Raw genomic sequence first — 15,372 nt, 5'->3', positions numbered from 1 at the left:
TTGCGCCCCCCCCCCCAGGCTACCGCCCCCTCTCTGACATCGAACTGTTTGCGATTATGAATCGCCTGACAAAAGCAACCACAGTTCCAGAACGAGAGGCCGCAGAAAAAGCGTACGAAATGTTCGTGCGCTACGAGCAAGCCGCCGTCAAGGCACAACAGCCGCAAACCGAGTCGCCCATGTTGCCGAGTGAACTGCTGCGCTCGGCCACAGAAGAGGAGTTTGTTCCGCCGGGAGTCCTGCCGGGTGTAGCAACTCAAGATGGTGTTGCGTCACCAGACCTGGCTACCCAAGAAGCCGGTGCGCCGCTGATCGCCCCAACGGACAATTCCAATCAAGAAGCCGCTAGTGCGCCAGTTCTCGCCGCGCAGGGACTGACTGACAGTGACTACCCAAACCCAACAGGGCCCTCAACAACTCCCGTTTCTCTGGAAATTCCGGAAGCCAACCTGGAGACGCTTCTATCGACAGAAGTGCCAATGGAAGTGCAACAGGCATCACGTAAATGGCTGGCCACCTCCGACTCCAACGAACAAACAACAGACGCCCCCACGGCACCTCCAGCAGTCGAGGAAGACGGTTTTACCGTACCGAACTGGCGGCACACCACCAAGCCCAAAAGGCTTGAAAATGTGCTTCCTCCACCTCCAGCCATGTCAAATCGATTCGCAGTGGCAACTGAAGAGGTCATGGAAGCGGAACCCGCCCCCCCCCCCCCAGTGCATAAACAAACACGCCCGCCACCGGTAGTCATGAAGTGGTACAACGACTACATGAACTTCCGCTGCATGATTATGGAATTAGCGGATATAAAGTTGTTCAAAGTTACCAGGAATGACCTCTATAAGGTCTTCCCATCATCCATAGACGGGCACAAAAAGCTCATGGAATTTGTTATGGATCAGCGACTCCACTGTTACACCCACAACACCGAGTCCCTGAAGCAACTAAAGGTGGTTATACGTCACCTACCAATCAAGACGGACCCCGCCCACTTTAAACACGAACTCGCGGAGTCGGGTTATACCGCACGCATGGTAGAACTTATGACATCGCCTCGAATACACAAAAAGATGCCGCTGTTCCTCGTCGTCCTAGTGGACAACGAGGACAACAGAAAAAATCTTCCAACTCGATAAAATTGCGGACATCGACGTTTCAGTCGAACTGCTCAAGGCCAAGGGCAAGAGACCTCAATGCTACTCTTGCCAAGGCCTAGACCATGTTGCACACAACTGCACCATGCCCGCATGATGCATGAAGTGTGCAGGTGCACATCAAAGCTGTGAATGTGCAAATAAGCGTGACGAACAATCCAAATGCTGCAACTGCAGTGAGCTCCACGTTGCCAGCTACAGGGGCTGTAGCGCATTCAAATCCCGCAGACGTGGCAAGGCTGCCAAGATAGTGCAGCCTGGAGTTAGTTTTGCGTCCATTGCCAGGGGACGGGCTGCTGAACAGCAGGCCCTTCCTCGCAGTGACTGTCGCCCACCCACCCGCAACCTGCAACTGCCTACCAACCCACAGCCGGAACCCAGTGCCGCTGGGCTACCCCCACCGCCCTCCCCGACTCGCACCAAAAATGGACAGGCTGCCCCCACTGCGCAGAGTCCCGTTGCAAAACAGTGCCAGCCTAGTACTGACCCAGCGCCCCCCGCCCCCGCGGCCGCAAGCGCTATCACCGACGATCTGCAGATTCTACTGCAAACACTAAACAAAATCATGACCCAACTCCCCAATTCTAGTCTCCGCAGCTGCAACGGCCCTCCAGGCCATCGCCCAGCCCCCCAGTCATGGATAACGACCATACCCATGGCCTGACTATTTGCGTTTTCAACGCAAACAGTCTTGTACCCCAGCAGGGCGAATTTAGGGAATTTCTACACAGCGAGGCAGTGGACATCTGCCTCGTCTGTGAAATCTTCCTAAAACCTGGTGTACACGTCCAGGTCGCAAACTACAGCTGCTACCGCTCCGACCGGCCGACCCACGGCGGCGGTACGGCGGCATACGTCAGGTCGTCCCTGCAGCACTATCCCGTGCAACTGCCACAACTCGATCACCTTGAAGTCACTGGTGTGACCGTTAACACGTCCGTCGACAAGATCACTTTCGTGGCGGCATACCGGCCGCCGTGGGGTGTTCTGCCAGAAGCTGATTTCAACGACCTACTGTCCATGGAGGGGCGGCTGTTCATCGTGGGGGACTTTAACGCAAAGTCCGCTAGCTGGAACTCCCGCCTTACCAACGTCAGCGGGCGCCGCCCTCAGACACGGCGCCATCATTCTAGGGCCCAACGACCCGACCCACATCCCAGTGCGCGGACAACCTGACGTGCTCGACATTGCTATACTGAGGGGGGTCGATCGGTTTACGACTGCCGAGACGAGGACAGCTTTGTCATCAGACAACTTGCCAGTAATCTTTGACATAGACGTCGTCGGCGCGGCGGTGCGGGCTGGTCGTCCATCCTTCAGGAAAGTCAACGTCGAGCAATTCCAAGACGAGGTACAGGCGTACCTCACAGATGCCCCTGATCCGGAGGAGGCGGGGGCGGAAGCCGTCATCACCTCCCTAACTCAGGCGCTCCTGCGAGCTGCAGAGGCTGCCACACCTGGTCGCACTCGTCAGCCACAAGACAGGTCACGTCGCCTCCCACAAGAAATATGGGAGCTTATAGTGGCGAAAACCAGTCTTTTCCGCAAGTGGCAAATAACGAGCAATAACAGCATGCGTCGAGCCATCACTGCGGCCGTCCGCGAACACCGCAACAAAGTATGGGCCGACCTTGTCGAGTCCCTCGACCCAGATGATGGCAGTGCATCGTGCGTCATGAGGGGCTTCCTGCGCCGCAGGCAGTGCATTCCTCCCCTGCAACTCGGACAGGACCACGTCTGTGAGCCGGATGCCAAGGCAAGTGCCCTAGCGGACACTTTCGAGGCAAACTTCCAGCCCGTACAAGACGACATTGACGAGGCCCACGTCCGGCTCGTGGAAGAACGTCTCCCAGCCTTCCTCGGAGCATGAGAGGAGGGAGACAGCATAGATCCCATCACCGCCGAAGAAATCGCACTGCAACTCAGATCACTTAACTCCCAGAGGACAGGCAGCATCGACAGCATCCCAAACTCACTTCTTAGGAACCTCCCTCTGGAGTATCAGCCATACCTAGCCACAGTCTTCAACCAAATCCTTGCTTCGGGTGTCTATCCCTCGGTGTGGAAACATGCCGAAGTGGTGGCCATCCCGAAGCAGGATAAGGACCTCTGGTCGCCATCCAGCTACAGGCCCATCAGCCTCCTTCCATGTCTCTCGACGGTTTTCGAGAGACTTTACGTGAGGCGACTCCTACAGCACATGGACCAGGATCAAATACTGCCAGACGAGCAGTTTGGTTTTCGCGGAGGTCACTCCACGACCCACCAGCTGCTCTGTCTCGTGGAACCCGCGATGAGGGCGCTGGAGACGAGGGAATACCTTGGGGCGTTATTCCTGGACGTCTCACGCGCCTTCGACTCAGTGTGGCATGACGGCCTCGTCTACAAGCTGTTTGTACTCGGGGTACCAACGTCGCATGCAGTCCTTCTCAGTTCCTACCTCTCTGGCAGATCCTTCCACGTCCGAGCAGAACAGGGAACGTCCACCAACAGACTTATCCGTGAATAATCTATTCCCCCAACAGCATCAGGACATACACTATACCTTAGCATGGACCCCACAACCAGACAGGACGTCGTTCTAAACTTTTTTTTCAGGATCTGCAGGCACAGCATTCAAGTGCTTATCCTGCCCTCACACGTGCTTCAGGAAGGCACGACAGTATCAGAGTCGGAGTCGGACGCCGCCGTAGCGTGAGGTAGTCTGCAAGCCGCGCCGCTCCGCCACGCAGCAGCTGCAGGCGTTTCGGCCGCCGCCTACACTGCCAGGAACGCCGAAACAAGAGGCAAAATTGTCATGTCCAGTCAGGTCGCAATAGAAGACAGGCGAGATATTCTGGAGAGCCAGAATTATTAGGGACTGGATAGCATAGGGAACGCTGCAAGGTCAGGGCCCCTGCTGTGGCAGGACAAGCCCGCGCTTTGCCAGGCCAGGCTCAGAAAAGTAGGGCAGAAGTGAGTCTCGCGAACAGGGAAAGTAATTCTCCCACACTAACCACAACGATAGGAAAAATGCCCTCCCCGTAAGGTATCACCACCTCTACTAGCCAGGAAAATGGGGAAAATAGGATCCCACACAAAACTGGCAAACAACACCACCACACCAGACGCGGAAAAATGACAAACAGAAGGCACTACCGTGCCAAACTACACACCACCACGACTCCTCTTCCCCGCTGAGCGGCGGGGACGAGAAAAGGAGAGTGAAATACTAGAAAATGAAATGGCGAAAAAGAAAAGCGCCAAACTGATGATAGCCAAATACAGCACAGCTCGACAGAGCCGCCAAAACCGCGCTCTGTCCGCACCACAAAAAAACACTCGCGGCACCCGCGCCAGCACCTCGAAAGTCACACAAAAAAGCCCGACCAACCGCGTCGCGTCGACCTCCGCAACTGCGAGCAGACCGACGACGAACACACCAGAAAACATCACCCCACGACACCAGCAAGGGGCAGGGAAATGGAAGTCTCAGATCCCCACAAGGATACCACACAGCTTTCTAGAATCCCAACAGATTCGACGCCTTAGGGGACTCGGATGAGGAAGGCGAGACTACCGCCCCACTAGATGACAACCCGCCACCACAACGAACACCACCAGGGGATACACCAGCAGTCCTCACCGAGGACACCGCTACGTCACACGACGACAACTCGACTCCCGCCGTCGAGGGTCAACAACAGCCCACCGACAGTGGAGAGGACGAGACAAACCCCAGAAATGTACCACCAATAGCGGTCTGCCAATTAGAGGGGCAAACAAAACTCAACAGAGAGATAAAAAGTAGAATATCAGGCCCCTTAAAGGCCATCTTCCGTGGTGACTCGGTTAAATACAATTTGGAGTCCTTAAGTGACTACTATGCCACAGCATCCTTTCTAAGACAAAGGGATGTACCGCATTTTAACCACCAACCGCCTGAGAAAAAGGAACTAACTGTGGTCATCCAGGGCCTCCCAGCCGAAGTCCTAGAGGAGGAACTAAGAGAGGCCCTTGTAGAAGAAGGTTTCAGACCTTCATACATCCACCAATTTAAAAAACGAGCCCGAATGTCACGATGCCCATCAGAGAGCTAACGTACAAAGTCACCCTTCCCAGGGGCTTGGACGGTGAGAGGATATACGAAGTGCGGTACATCCTGCACACAAAGGTGACGGTAGAAACCTACTGTCCCAAGGAAGGTCACCTGCAGTGTCACCACTGCCAGTGCCTAACGCACACGGCAAACTATTGTAGCATGCCGGCGAGGTGCGTAAAGTGTGCGGGCCTCCACGCCACAAAAGACTGCCAAAAACCAGAGAACGAGCCGGCAAAGTGTGTGCTGTGCTCCGGAGTCCACCCAGCATCTTGGAAAGGCTGCCCAGAACACCAAAAGTACATGCACCGCCACAGACAATGACAGAGGGACAGCACAAACAGCGCGCGCCCTCGGGAAACAGAAAACCCCAACAAAACACAATTAAGGGCGAAAGACAGACGAGGACAGACCCCATCCAAGAGTTACAATACACACCACAGACAGAACACGACCAAACAAACAGGGTGAACCCCCAGAAAGAGGCCCCACTCCTGGGAAAACAATACAAAAGGCGACGAATGACGAAACAGGAAGAACGTCATGTGCAACAGACAGACCAGACACACCCAACAGAGGGCGCACGGTCACCACGCTCCCAACAAACACAACCACAGTCAAGACCACAGTTTCCACCCCTCCCTGCACGACGACAAGTCCATCCGGACATTGCCGCAGCCGCACAGGCGGAAGCGGCAGGCACAGACACGAACACACCAACACCTCGCCGCCGCTCCTTCAGAGAGGCATTAACATCACCAACGACCGCTACAAAATCAAACAACAGCCCAACTAACACTACAAAACCAACTCAGATGCAAAAAGAGACCACACAAAACAAACAAACTGCCACACCACTCACAAATGAAAAAGTACTGCTCGTGGACGCCCTCTGGGAGATCAGAAACACGATTCGTACCCTCGAGCAGGACTCAAACATCATCACAACAATATTTAACACAGCAAACACGCTCCGTCAAACATTGGACAGGACGGAAAAAACACACATAATCCTACAGGGTCTGCTTAGTGCGTTCATGTAAAGATGGCGCAACGAGGCAGAGAAAACACTGACACAACACTTTGCATCTGGAATGTAAACGGCATCAGAAACAAGAAAACAGAACTACAGACGTTCATATAGGATCACAATGTGGACGTCCTGTTAGTCTCCGAAACACACCTCCGGCCCTGCTATACATTTAAACCGTGGAACATGACAGGTTACCGCACCGACAGACAAAATCAACGAGGAAGCGGTACGGCCGTGTTCCTAAAATGGACAATTCCGCACGATGTGGTGATCGCACCTCCAGTGCAGGACATCGAGGTCACTCTGGTTACAATAAACATGGAAAGAGGGAAATTGACGGTGGGGGTAGTATATCTAGCCCCAAACAGCCAGATGCTGGAAGAAGACCTCAGAGTGATCTTCGACAGGCACCAAAGGGTGGCGTTGGGAGGGGACCTAAACGCCAAAAATCCAGCGTGGAACTCCCGCACAACGAACCCGAAAGGAACAAAACTCCTGCAACTGGAGGATGCGTACCACTACATCATCCGCGGCCCAGATGACACGACATACTTCCCAGTTATAGCCGGACACAGACCGGACGTCCTGGATGTACTGCTGACGAAAAACATCGGAGACGACGTCACGCTAGATGCGATCCAGGACCTAACGTCTGACCACAATCCGGTACTAGTGAGGCTCCTCAGGATAAACTCTCTCCCGGACGTCCCGATAAAAGTGATACAGATGAACTGGGAACAGTATCGCAGGGTCCTCATAGACACAATAAACCCAACGCTGACCAGTCGTCAGAGGAAAAGCTGGCTGGACGATGCTGTCGACTACCTGACATCCAAAATACAGGCAGCCATAAGGCAGACCAGGATAACTGCAATACTAGCGAAAGGACACGAGACAGAACTCCCCCCACTACTGTGGGAGCTCTGACGCCAGAAAAACAGACACATAAAACAGTGGCAAAGAAGCAGGGACCCGCGGGAGCAGAGAGAAATGAACAGACTGTCTCGTGAACTCGGAAAGCGTCTGAAAGAATGGCGCGCAGAAACCTGGGAAGACAGGATGAAGACCTTCTGCCTGCAAACCCAGAAAGAGTGGCAACTGATCAAAAACATTCGACAGCAGCCACCAGCCAAAAGAGCAATGCTAGGACCCCAGGGAATCGTATTTGATGCCTTGTCGAAAGCCGAACTGCTTGCGGACACGTACAAGGAGCAAAACACCACAGATCGACCTCACAGCCGCTGAGCAGCTTGAGGAAGAGAATACCACACAAAATCTGCGAGATACACCGACACAAACAGCACCAGAACTCACAACACCGACACAAATAAAGAAAATATTAGCCTGCAGAAAGGGCAGATCCGCACCAGGACTAGACAAAACTTCAAACATAAACTTAAAGAACCTCTCTAGGAAACCACTAGTTCTGCTAACACGCATAATAAATAGCTGCATGCTGCTACAGGCAGCAAAAGTTATGACTATCCCGAAGGCAGGGAAAGACCCAAAACTACCAGCGAACCATCGCTCAATCAGCTTACTCTCCACAATGGGGAAAACGCTTGAAAGAGTAGTGTTGGACAGGATCAACAAATGTCTCATAGACGATGAAACCATCAGACCGGAACAATTCGGGTTCCAGAAAAAGGTCTCTGCAGAGCTACAAGTCCTTCGACTAACAGAACACATCACACACCATTTCAACTACACAAATTCCACAGCAGCAGTATTCCTCGACTGGGAAAAGGCTTACGACAAGGTTTGGCATGACAACCTGACCTTCAAGATACATCACAACACAACAATCCCCGATGTGTACACAAAATTGATAGACAGCTTTCTGACAGACCGGAAACTCCTTGTTAAGGTAGACGGAAAACGCTCCTCAAGAAAGACCCTGAGGGCCGGCATCCGCCAGGAGTTGGTTTTATCACCCACACTCTTTAACATATATGCAAACGACATCCCCCTGTCACCACATGCCAGGATAGCCCAATTCGCGGATGACACAGCCTTCTACACGAGTGGCAGGCAGCACCACTCAAACATAGCACGCCTCCAAAGGCAGCTAGACGTGGTAGAAGACTGGTGTAGGGGAAAAAATGTCATTAAACGCAGACAAAACTACAGGTGTCTACTTGACAAGAAAGCGGCCAGTACTCAGAAACCAGCTATCTCTAAACGCCCAGGAATTACCGTGGAGAGACTCCGTGAAATACATGGGTGTAACATTAGACAAAAAAATGCTGTTTCACCTCCACATCGGGGAAAAGAGGAAGAGAGGTATATACCTTGCAAAAGCCCTCCTGCTCTTCTTCCTCAGCAGGGAGATGTGGATGGAAACAAAGAGAACACTATACAAGACAACAGTCCTCCCGGCACTAACGTACGGGTGTTCTGCATGGGTAATCACGTGCCAGACCAACCACAAGAAATTGCAAATGGTGCAAAACAAGGTACTAACGTGGATTCTGGACGCCCCACTATGGACACCCTTACGCGAGCTCCATGAAACAGTTGAAATCGAAATGATACAGGATACTGTTAAAAGATTAGTAAACACACTATTTGACAAATTAGAAACACTAAGAGAAAACTGTAGACAACTCAGGGACACAGGTACTGTGATACCCCAAACATGGCACAGGCAGAGAGTGCCATGCCTAATTGTACAAGACCCGGTAGATTAGATGAGTATATTAGTAAGAAATAGTGAATAGCTTAATTGGTTAATATGTTTTTTGTTCTAGTTTAGTCCATTAGTATTCCCCTTTGATATAATATACCCTTGTTTATTTTGTCCTTGCTAATCCTTGCTCCCTTTTTGGAACGAATAGGAAACAGATAAATGTTTAAATTGGTTTTGCTTTGGTTTGTAGTTACTTTGTCTAGCCGATTTTTGCTCCCTTGTTGAGATCCAATAGTGTTTAGATAAATGTTTAAATTGATGTACCTTGTTTACCGCTTTGCTCCCAAGTAATTACTAGCATAGGAACCCAAATTAAAGTAAGACGTAGTGACTAAGCCCACTCCCCCCCCCCCCACTCTCTGTTGGCTGTGCGATCACCTTTAGCATCATAGATTAAACTAGAGTAAACCACACTAGACTAGATGATATAGAGTATATGTTAAAGTGTAGACGCAGACCAGCTGCAGACCTACGACTGCATGACGCCCATCCTCAGTGGGCAAGCAGCGGGAAACACCGTCCACACCAAGGTAGGGAGACCATCATCACGCAACAACCAGCACAGCGACCGCCACGAAACGACGACAACATCTCGCTGAGCGGCCGACTGGCGCAACTGTACAAAAGAAAGCAGTGGGGAAGCAGCACCCACTGCACCCACTGCACAGAACCCAACAACCATAAACCCACGCCCCATAAATCGAGGATGGTCGGGGGCCACAAGGCCTTATTGTTGCCGACCATGCCCTCCAAAGCGCACGATTTGTTTTTGTCAAATAAAAATATAATCCCAGAGAACAACAACAGAAACCACACACAAGTAAACGTAGATTTGGTGAAGCCGAAGGAACTGTAAACACCACGTGACAAAAAAAAAAAAAAAAGAATGGACGTTCCCTATTCCGTTCGCGCCCGCTCTGGCTGCCTCCAACTGTGGTCGTGGCCTCCTGGTGTTCCCTTCTCAGTCCGCACCCGAGAGTGGCGCTCCCTTGCCTGAAGCCTCAGCCGCAGTCGGAGGCGGCCAGAGCGGGCGCGGACGGAATAGGGAACGTCCAGAGCGGCAAGGGAGCGCCACTCGCGGGTGCGGACCGAAAAGGGAACACCAGGAGGCCACCACCCCAGATGGAGGCGGCCAGAGCCGGCGCGGACGGAATAGGGAACGTCCAAAATGGCAGGGGAGCGCCACTCACGGGCGCGGACCGAGAAGGCAACACCAGGAGGCCACGACCGCAGTTGCAGGCGGCCAGAGGGGGTGCGAACGGAATACGGAACACCTAGAGCGGCAGGATAGCGCGACTCGCAGGCGCGGACCGACTAGGGAACGGCAAACAGAACACCAGGCACTGTGTAGGCATAAATATGCGACCCGGTCCAGCAAGCAGCCAGTCTCAGGGAACACCTGATGAAGACGTTAAGTAATGACGTCGAAATATCGTGTTTGGAAGACGCTGATATCCGGCAGAAAACCCGATTTCCACGAGATGTCATCAAATCGCCGGGAAAGTCTAAGAAATTACATGGTACATACTACGTCACCAGGAAATATCTAGATTCAGTTGTTGATGAGACCAATAATTGTGTGTGTAGGGCGGTTGAAAGCGTTTCGACTGAGTACGGAAGTTATTCCAGGGATACGAATGTGAACCAGAAAGGAAGAGTGGGGCAAAATGTATCAGAAGAGGAAAAAAGAAGTTGTGAAAGAAACAGTAATGAGGAACCCATATTGATTAACGCCTAGGAAACAGACATTAACATTTTTGCGGTTATGTTTACATTTAATGCATTTAATATAAGCAGCCGTGGAACAGTAAAGAATTAAAGGAGAAGGGTAGTAATAGGTACTCCTGCTCATAGGTGAGGTTTAGAGAAGGACGTATTGAATAACACACGACTACTACAGCTCACCTGAGAAGTATATCAGTATGCCGGAGCTGCAGAAGAGGCACTTAATCAGAATACCAGGGAACTACAAACTGAAGTAGAACTCTTAGATACGGAAGTAGTGACGATAAAGTGGTTGCAGTTCGTAGATTTCAGTGTTTGGGAAGCATAAGGGAAAGAGACAGAACTATAGGAGGCTATGTAGCAGGCTGTAAAGGGTGAGCTAGGAGTAAATTTGCTATCGGCAGAGCAGTATTTAAAGGGTCTAATTAATGTACAGAAGGAACTACCACCGGAGTTGAGGTTAGTTTTAGAATCCAAGCGCAAAATGTCACCCTTTTATTTCAAGATAGCCACAGCATCAGTGAGAACTGATGAAGGGAAAGTTTATATTTCCGTTTCTATACCAGTTACCACGAATCAAGCACATTATAAGTGCTACATAGTTCATGCAAGTCCAGTAATGTGGGGGACATTGAAGAAATTTGTATGAGTAAAAACGCACCAACTGCTGTTAATTACAGAAGACAAGGAAAGATATGAACAAATGCAGGAAGGAAAATTACAAAAATGCCACTGACAGGAAATCACAATCTGTCCAAATATGGTAATAAGAGAGGGGCAGGATTCCTGCACAGTGAAATTGCTAATGGGACAAAAGGAAGAAAGAGAATGCAATAAAGAACGACTCGAGTCACAATTGCACTTTTAGCAGGTTGAGGCGCATTGGTTGTACCCTACCTTTAACAAGATGGTAGTAACAGCTAGTTGTTTCGATCAGGGGAAGCTTACACCAGCGAAGAGGCTAGAATTCTGGTGGGAGTGATGTGTCATTAAATTGAACAGCGTGCGAGATAATGGGGCCTACTTTCTGTCTGCCTGACACCATTTCAGGGGTAACTCAGCTGAATATTTCGGAGCCTCACATGTATTGGCCAGAGGAGCTCAAGGAACTGCTACCAGCCGGAAATCTTAGCAGTTCAAATCAAACTCTAGGGTCGGAATTAACGCAGACTATAAACACGTGTATAAACCAGCAGGAGGAACGAGTCTCCCTGGAAACCTTATTGCAGCATGTAAATTCATATCGGGAAAATTAGTACAGGAAAGAGACAATATTTACTATTGTTCTACCATCAACTACAGCAGCTCTTGTTCTGCTGTGTAGTCCTTGTTTTGGTACACGTAAGACGAAGCACAACACTGAGGTTGGACCCAGTGGCTTAGATACCCAGAGCATAAAAACAACAGAATGGAGCTGAACACACAGGAGGATAGTATTAAGAATAATTGGTTTAGTTAAACTTTTAAGTTTGGCATAGAGCATTAGAAGTAATTGTGCAAAAAGCATATGGAAATGTCGTGTGGCTAGGGCCTCCCATCGGGTAGACCGTTTGCCTGGTGCAGGTCTTTCGATTTGACGCCACTCAGGCGACCTGCGCGTCGATGGGGATGAAATGATGATGATTAGGACAACACAACACCCAGTCCCTGAGCGGAGAAAATCTCCGACCCAGCCGGGAATCGAACCCGGGCCCTTAGGATTGACAGTCTGTCACGCTGACCACTCAGCTACCGGGGGCGGACAAAAAGCATATAATGAAACAAGTTCCGAGGTATTTGAGTTAATAGGCAGGACAAGGAACCCTGTGGCAATGTGTAAGATTAAGTGATCGGAATAAAGGAAACAACTGTTAGAATAATTTTTAAGAGACAATACAGGGCTGACAGAATAAGGCGCCAGGAACTCTTGTGTAAAGGATAACCTAGCTTGGTTGGCTTGCGGGACGGGATTTGATAAAAAGGAGGGCAGTCTAGTGTATCACCCGAATTTGGTCAAGAAATAATCTAGAGCGGAAGTCATCTGCAACAGAGACAGCCGCAGGTAGGCGAGAGTGTTATGCGTTGTGTTGTGGCCACATGTAGTAAGCATTGCTTCACGCAGTGGAGAATGGCAAAACAGAGGCACGCTGGCGACTGAGGTGTTGCGAAGTAATCACACAAAGAAAGCCTTGCTGACAGCAGCAGTCTACCAACAGGCTGGCGCAAGGACGCACACAGACTGAGTGCCGAGTGAAGCCTGGAGAGTGCTGAGTAAGGGAAGTGAGAGCAGCACGCTAAGTTACACTGCAATATACTGTGGGAGTAATAACAAAAAGCTACCACCGAGGGTAAAAAACGTCCTCCTGCCAGATACACTCCTGGAAATTGAAATAAGAACACCGTGAATTCATTGTCCCAGGAAGGGGAAACTTTATTGACACATTCCTGGGGTCAGATACATCACATGATCACACTGACAGAACCACAGGCACATAGACACAGGCAACAGAGCATGCACAATGTCGGCACAAGTACAGTGTATATCCACCTTTCGCAGCAATGCAGGCTGCTATTCTCCCATGGAGACGATCGTAGAGATGCTGGATGTAGTCCTGTGGAACGGCTTGCCATGCCATTTCCACCTGGCGCCTCAGTTGGACCAACATTCGTGCTGGACGTGCAGACCGCGTGAGACGACGCTTCATCCAGTCTTAAACATGCTCAATGGGGGACAGATCCGGAGATCTTGCTGGCCAGGGTAGTTGACTTACACCTTCTAGAGCACGTTGGGTTGCACGGGATACATGCGGACGTGCATTGTCCTGTTGGAACAGCAAGTTCCCTTGCCGGTCTAGGAATGGTAGAACGATGGGTTCGATGACGGTTTGGATGTACCGTGCACTATTCAGTGTCCCCTCGACGATCACCAGTGCTGTACGGCCAGTGTAGGAGATCGCTCCCCACACCATGATGCCGGGTGTTGGCCCTGTGTGCCTCGGTCGTATGCAGTCCTGATTGTGGCGCTCACCTGCACGGCGCCAAACACGCATACGGACATCATTGGCACCAAGGCAGAAGCGACTCTCATCGCTGAAGACGACACGTCTCCATTCGTCCCTGCATTCACGCCTGTCGCGACACCACTGGAGGCGGGCTGCACGATGTTGGGGCGTGAGCGGAAGACGGCCTAACGGTGTGCGGGACCGTAGCCCAGATTCATGGACACGGTTGCGAATGGTCCTCGCCGATACCCCAGGAGCAACAGTGTCCATAATTTGCTGGGAAGTGGCGGTGCGGTCCCCTACGGCACTGCGTAGGATCCTACGGTCTTGGCATGCATCCGTGCGTCGCTGCGGTCCGGTCCCAGGTCGACGGGCACGTGCACCTTCCGCCGACCACTGGCGACAACATCGATGTACTGTGGAGACCTGACGCCCCACGTGTTGAGCAATTCGGCGGTACGTCCACCCGGCCTCCCGCATGCCCACTATACGCCCTTGCTCAAAGTCCGTCAACTGCACATACGGTTCACGTCCACGCTGTCGCGGCATGCTACCAGTGTTAAAGACTGCGATGGAGCTCCGTATGGCACGGCAAACTGGCTGACACTGACGGCGGCGGTGCACAAATGCTGCGCAGCTAGCGCCATTCGACGGCCAACACCGCGGTTCCTGGTGTGTCCGCTGTGCCGTGCGTGTGATCATTGCTTGTACAGCCCTCTCGCAGTGTCCGGAGCAAGTATGGTGGGTCTGACACACCGGTGTCAATGTGTTCTTTTTTCCATTTCCAGGAGTGTATAAATAGTGGAGCGCAGGCAGAAACAGACAGAAGCCATTAGGAAGCAGATTGGATCTGAGGACGGACGTGGTCCATGTCCGAATGTTCAATCTCTGTAGGTGACGATTCCGGAAGTCTGTTCCAGATTGCAGGAGTCATCTGTTCACCGCCAGATGTCAACTTCAGCTCTGGAGGTCGGTCCGAGTTTGGTCGGCACCATGGCTGACTAACTACAGTGAGAACTTCCAGCAGGACCGACCTCAGCGTGGTCTTGGTCACAGGCGCCGCCGGGGACTGACGCCCAGACTTCACGGCAACCCGGCCCATGGTGCGTGGTCCATCCAGGACGGGACCTTGCAGACATCGCGACTGATGGCTTCCCTGCCGCCGGTGCAACAGGCGTCGGCAGCTGACCTCACGACGATGCGGTTCCGTGGGCGTGCCCATACTGGGACGCCAAGCGGCGACAAGTTCATCTCAACCACAGGGCGTCCTGGCTTCAGCGGAGCACTGGTGGCCTGAGGCTCCCGAGTGCGATCAGTGGCGCACGTTGCGTGCATTGTCGGAGAATCTACACAGCAGCAGCCAGGCGGAGGGATTCGCAAGGCTGAGCAGCGACGACGAGGGAGAAATTGTAAAGAAAGTTCAAGAAATAATTGTATGACTCCACGCCGTCTCAGTCTTTGGCGCAGCCACTGTGTCTGCTGCTAAGAAGTGGTGCAGAAGTCGTAACAAGTGGTGTCAGGCACACGCACGCCACGACTTTGACAGCACTGTGCGGAGCAACTGAGAAACACCGAATAGGGTGAGTCCAGCAACTGCCTTCTCTCTCTGTTTTCTGTGTAGCTAGACACGTCGAGGGTAACGTTACGGGATGTGAGAGTGTCATTTTAAAGGCCTAGCAGCCCTGTAGACTTACCGCAGTTTCGTGGGA

General features: G+C 51.8%; 1 protein-coding gene across 1 annotated transcript; it reads left to right on the top strand.

Annotated features, from left to right (window-relative positions):
- Positions 1-56: 56 nt before the first annotated feature.
- Positions 57-5,988, top strand: LOC126427157 (nascent polypeptide-associated complex subunit alpha, muscle-specific form-like). The gene is made up of 3 exons (XM_050089383.1): positions 57-655; positions 1,386-1,668; positions 5,812-5,988. Exons 1-3 carry the CDS (start codon positions 57-59, stop codon positions 5,986-5,988), a joined length of 1,059 nt encoding a protein of 352 aa, XP_049945340.1.
- The last annotated feature ends 9,384 nt before the right edge of the window (positions 5,989-15,372 follow it).

The sequence above is a fragment of the Schistocerca serialis genome, chromosome 11, assembly GCF_023864345.2.
Source record: "Schistocerca serialis cubense isolate TAMUIC-IGC-003099 chromosome 11, iqSchSeri2.2, whole genome shotgun sequence".
Lineage (NCBI taxonomy): Eukaryota > Metazoa > Arthropoda > Insecta > Orthoptera > Acrididae > Schistocerca > Schistocerca serialis.
Note: the sequence above shows the minus strand (reverse complement) of the source record. Positions and strands in the feature narration are given on the sequence as shown.

Coding starts and splice junctions, on each gene's coding strand:
- LOC126427157 (XM_050089383.1), top strand. CDS start 57: ATGAATCGCCTGACAAAAGCAACCACAGTTCCAGAACGAGAGGCCGCA. Junction 656..1,385: donor CTTCCTCCACCTCCAGCCAT/GTCAAATCGATT, acceptor CAAATCCCGCAG/ACGTGGCAAGGCTGCCAAGA. Junction 1,669..5,811: donor CGCCCCCCGCCCCCGCGGCC/GCAAGCGCTATC, acceptor CACACCCAACAG/AGGGCGCACGGTCACCACGC.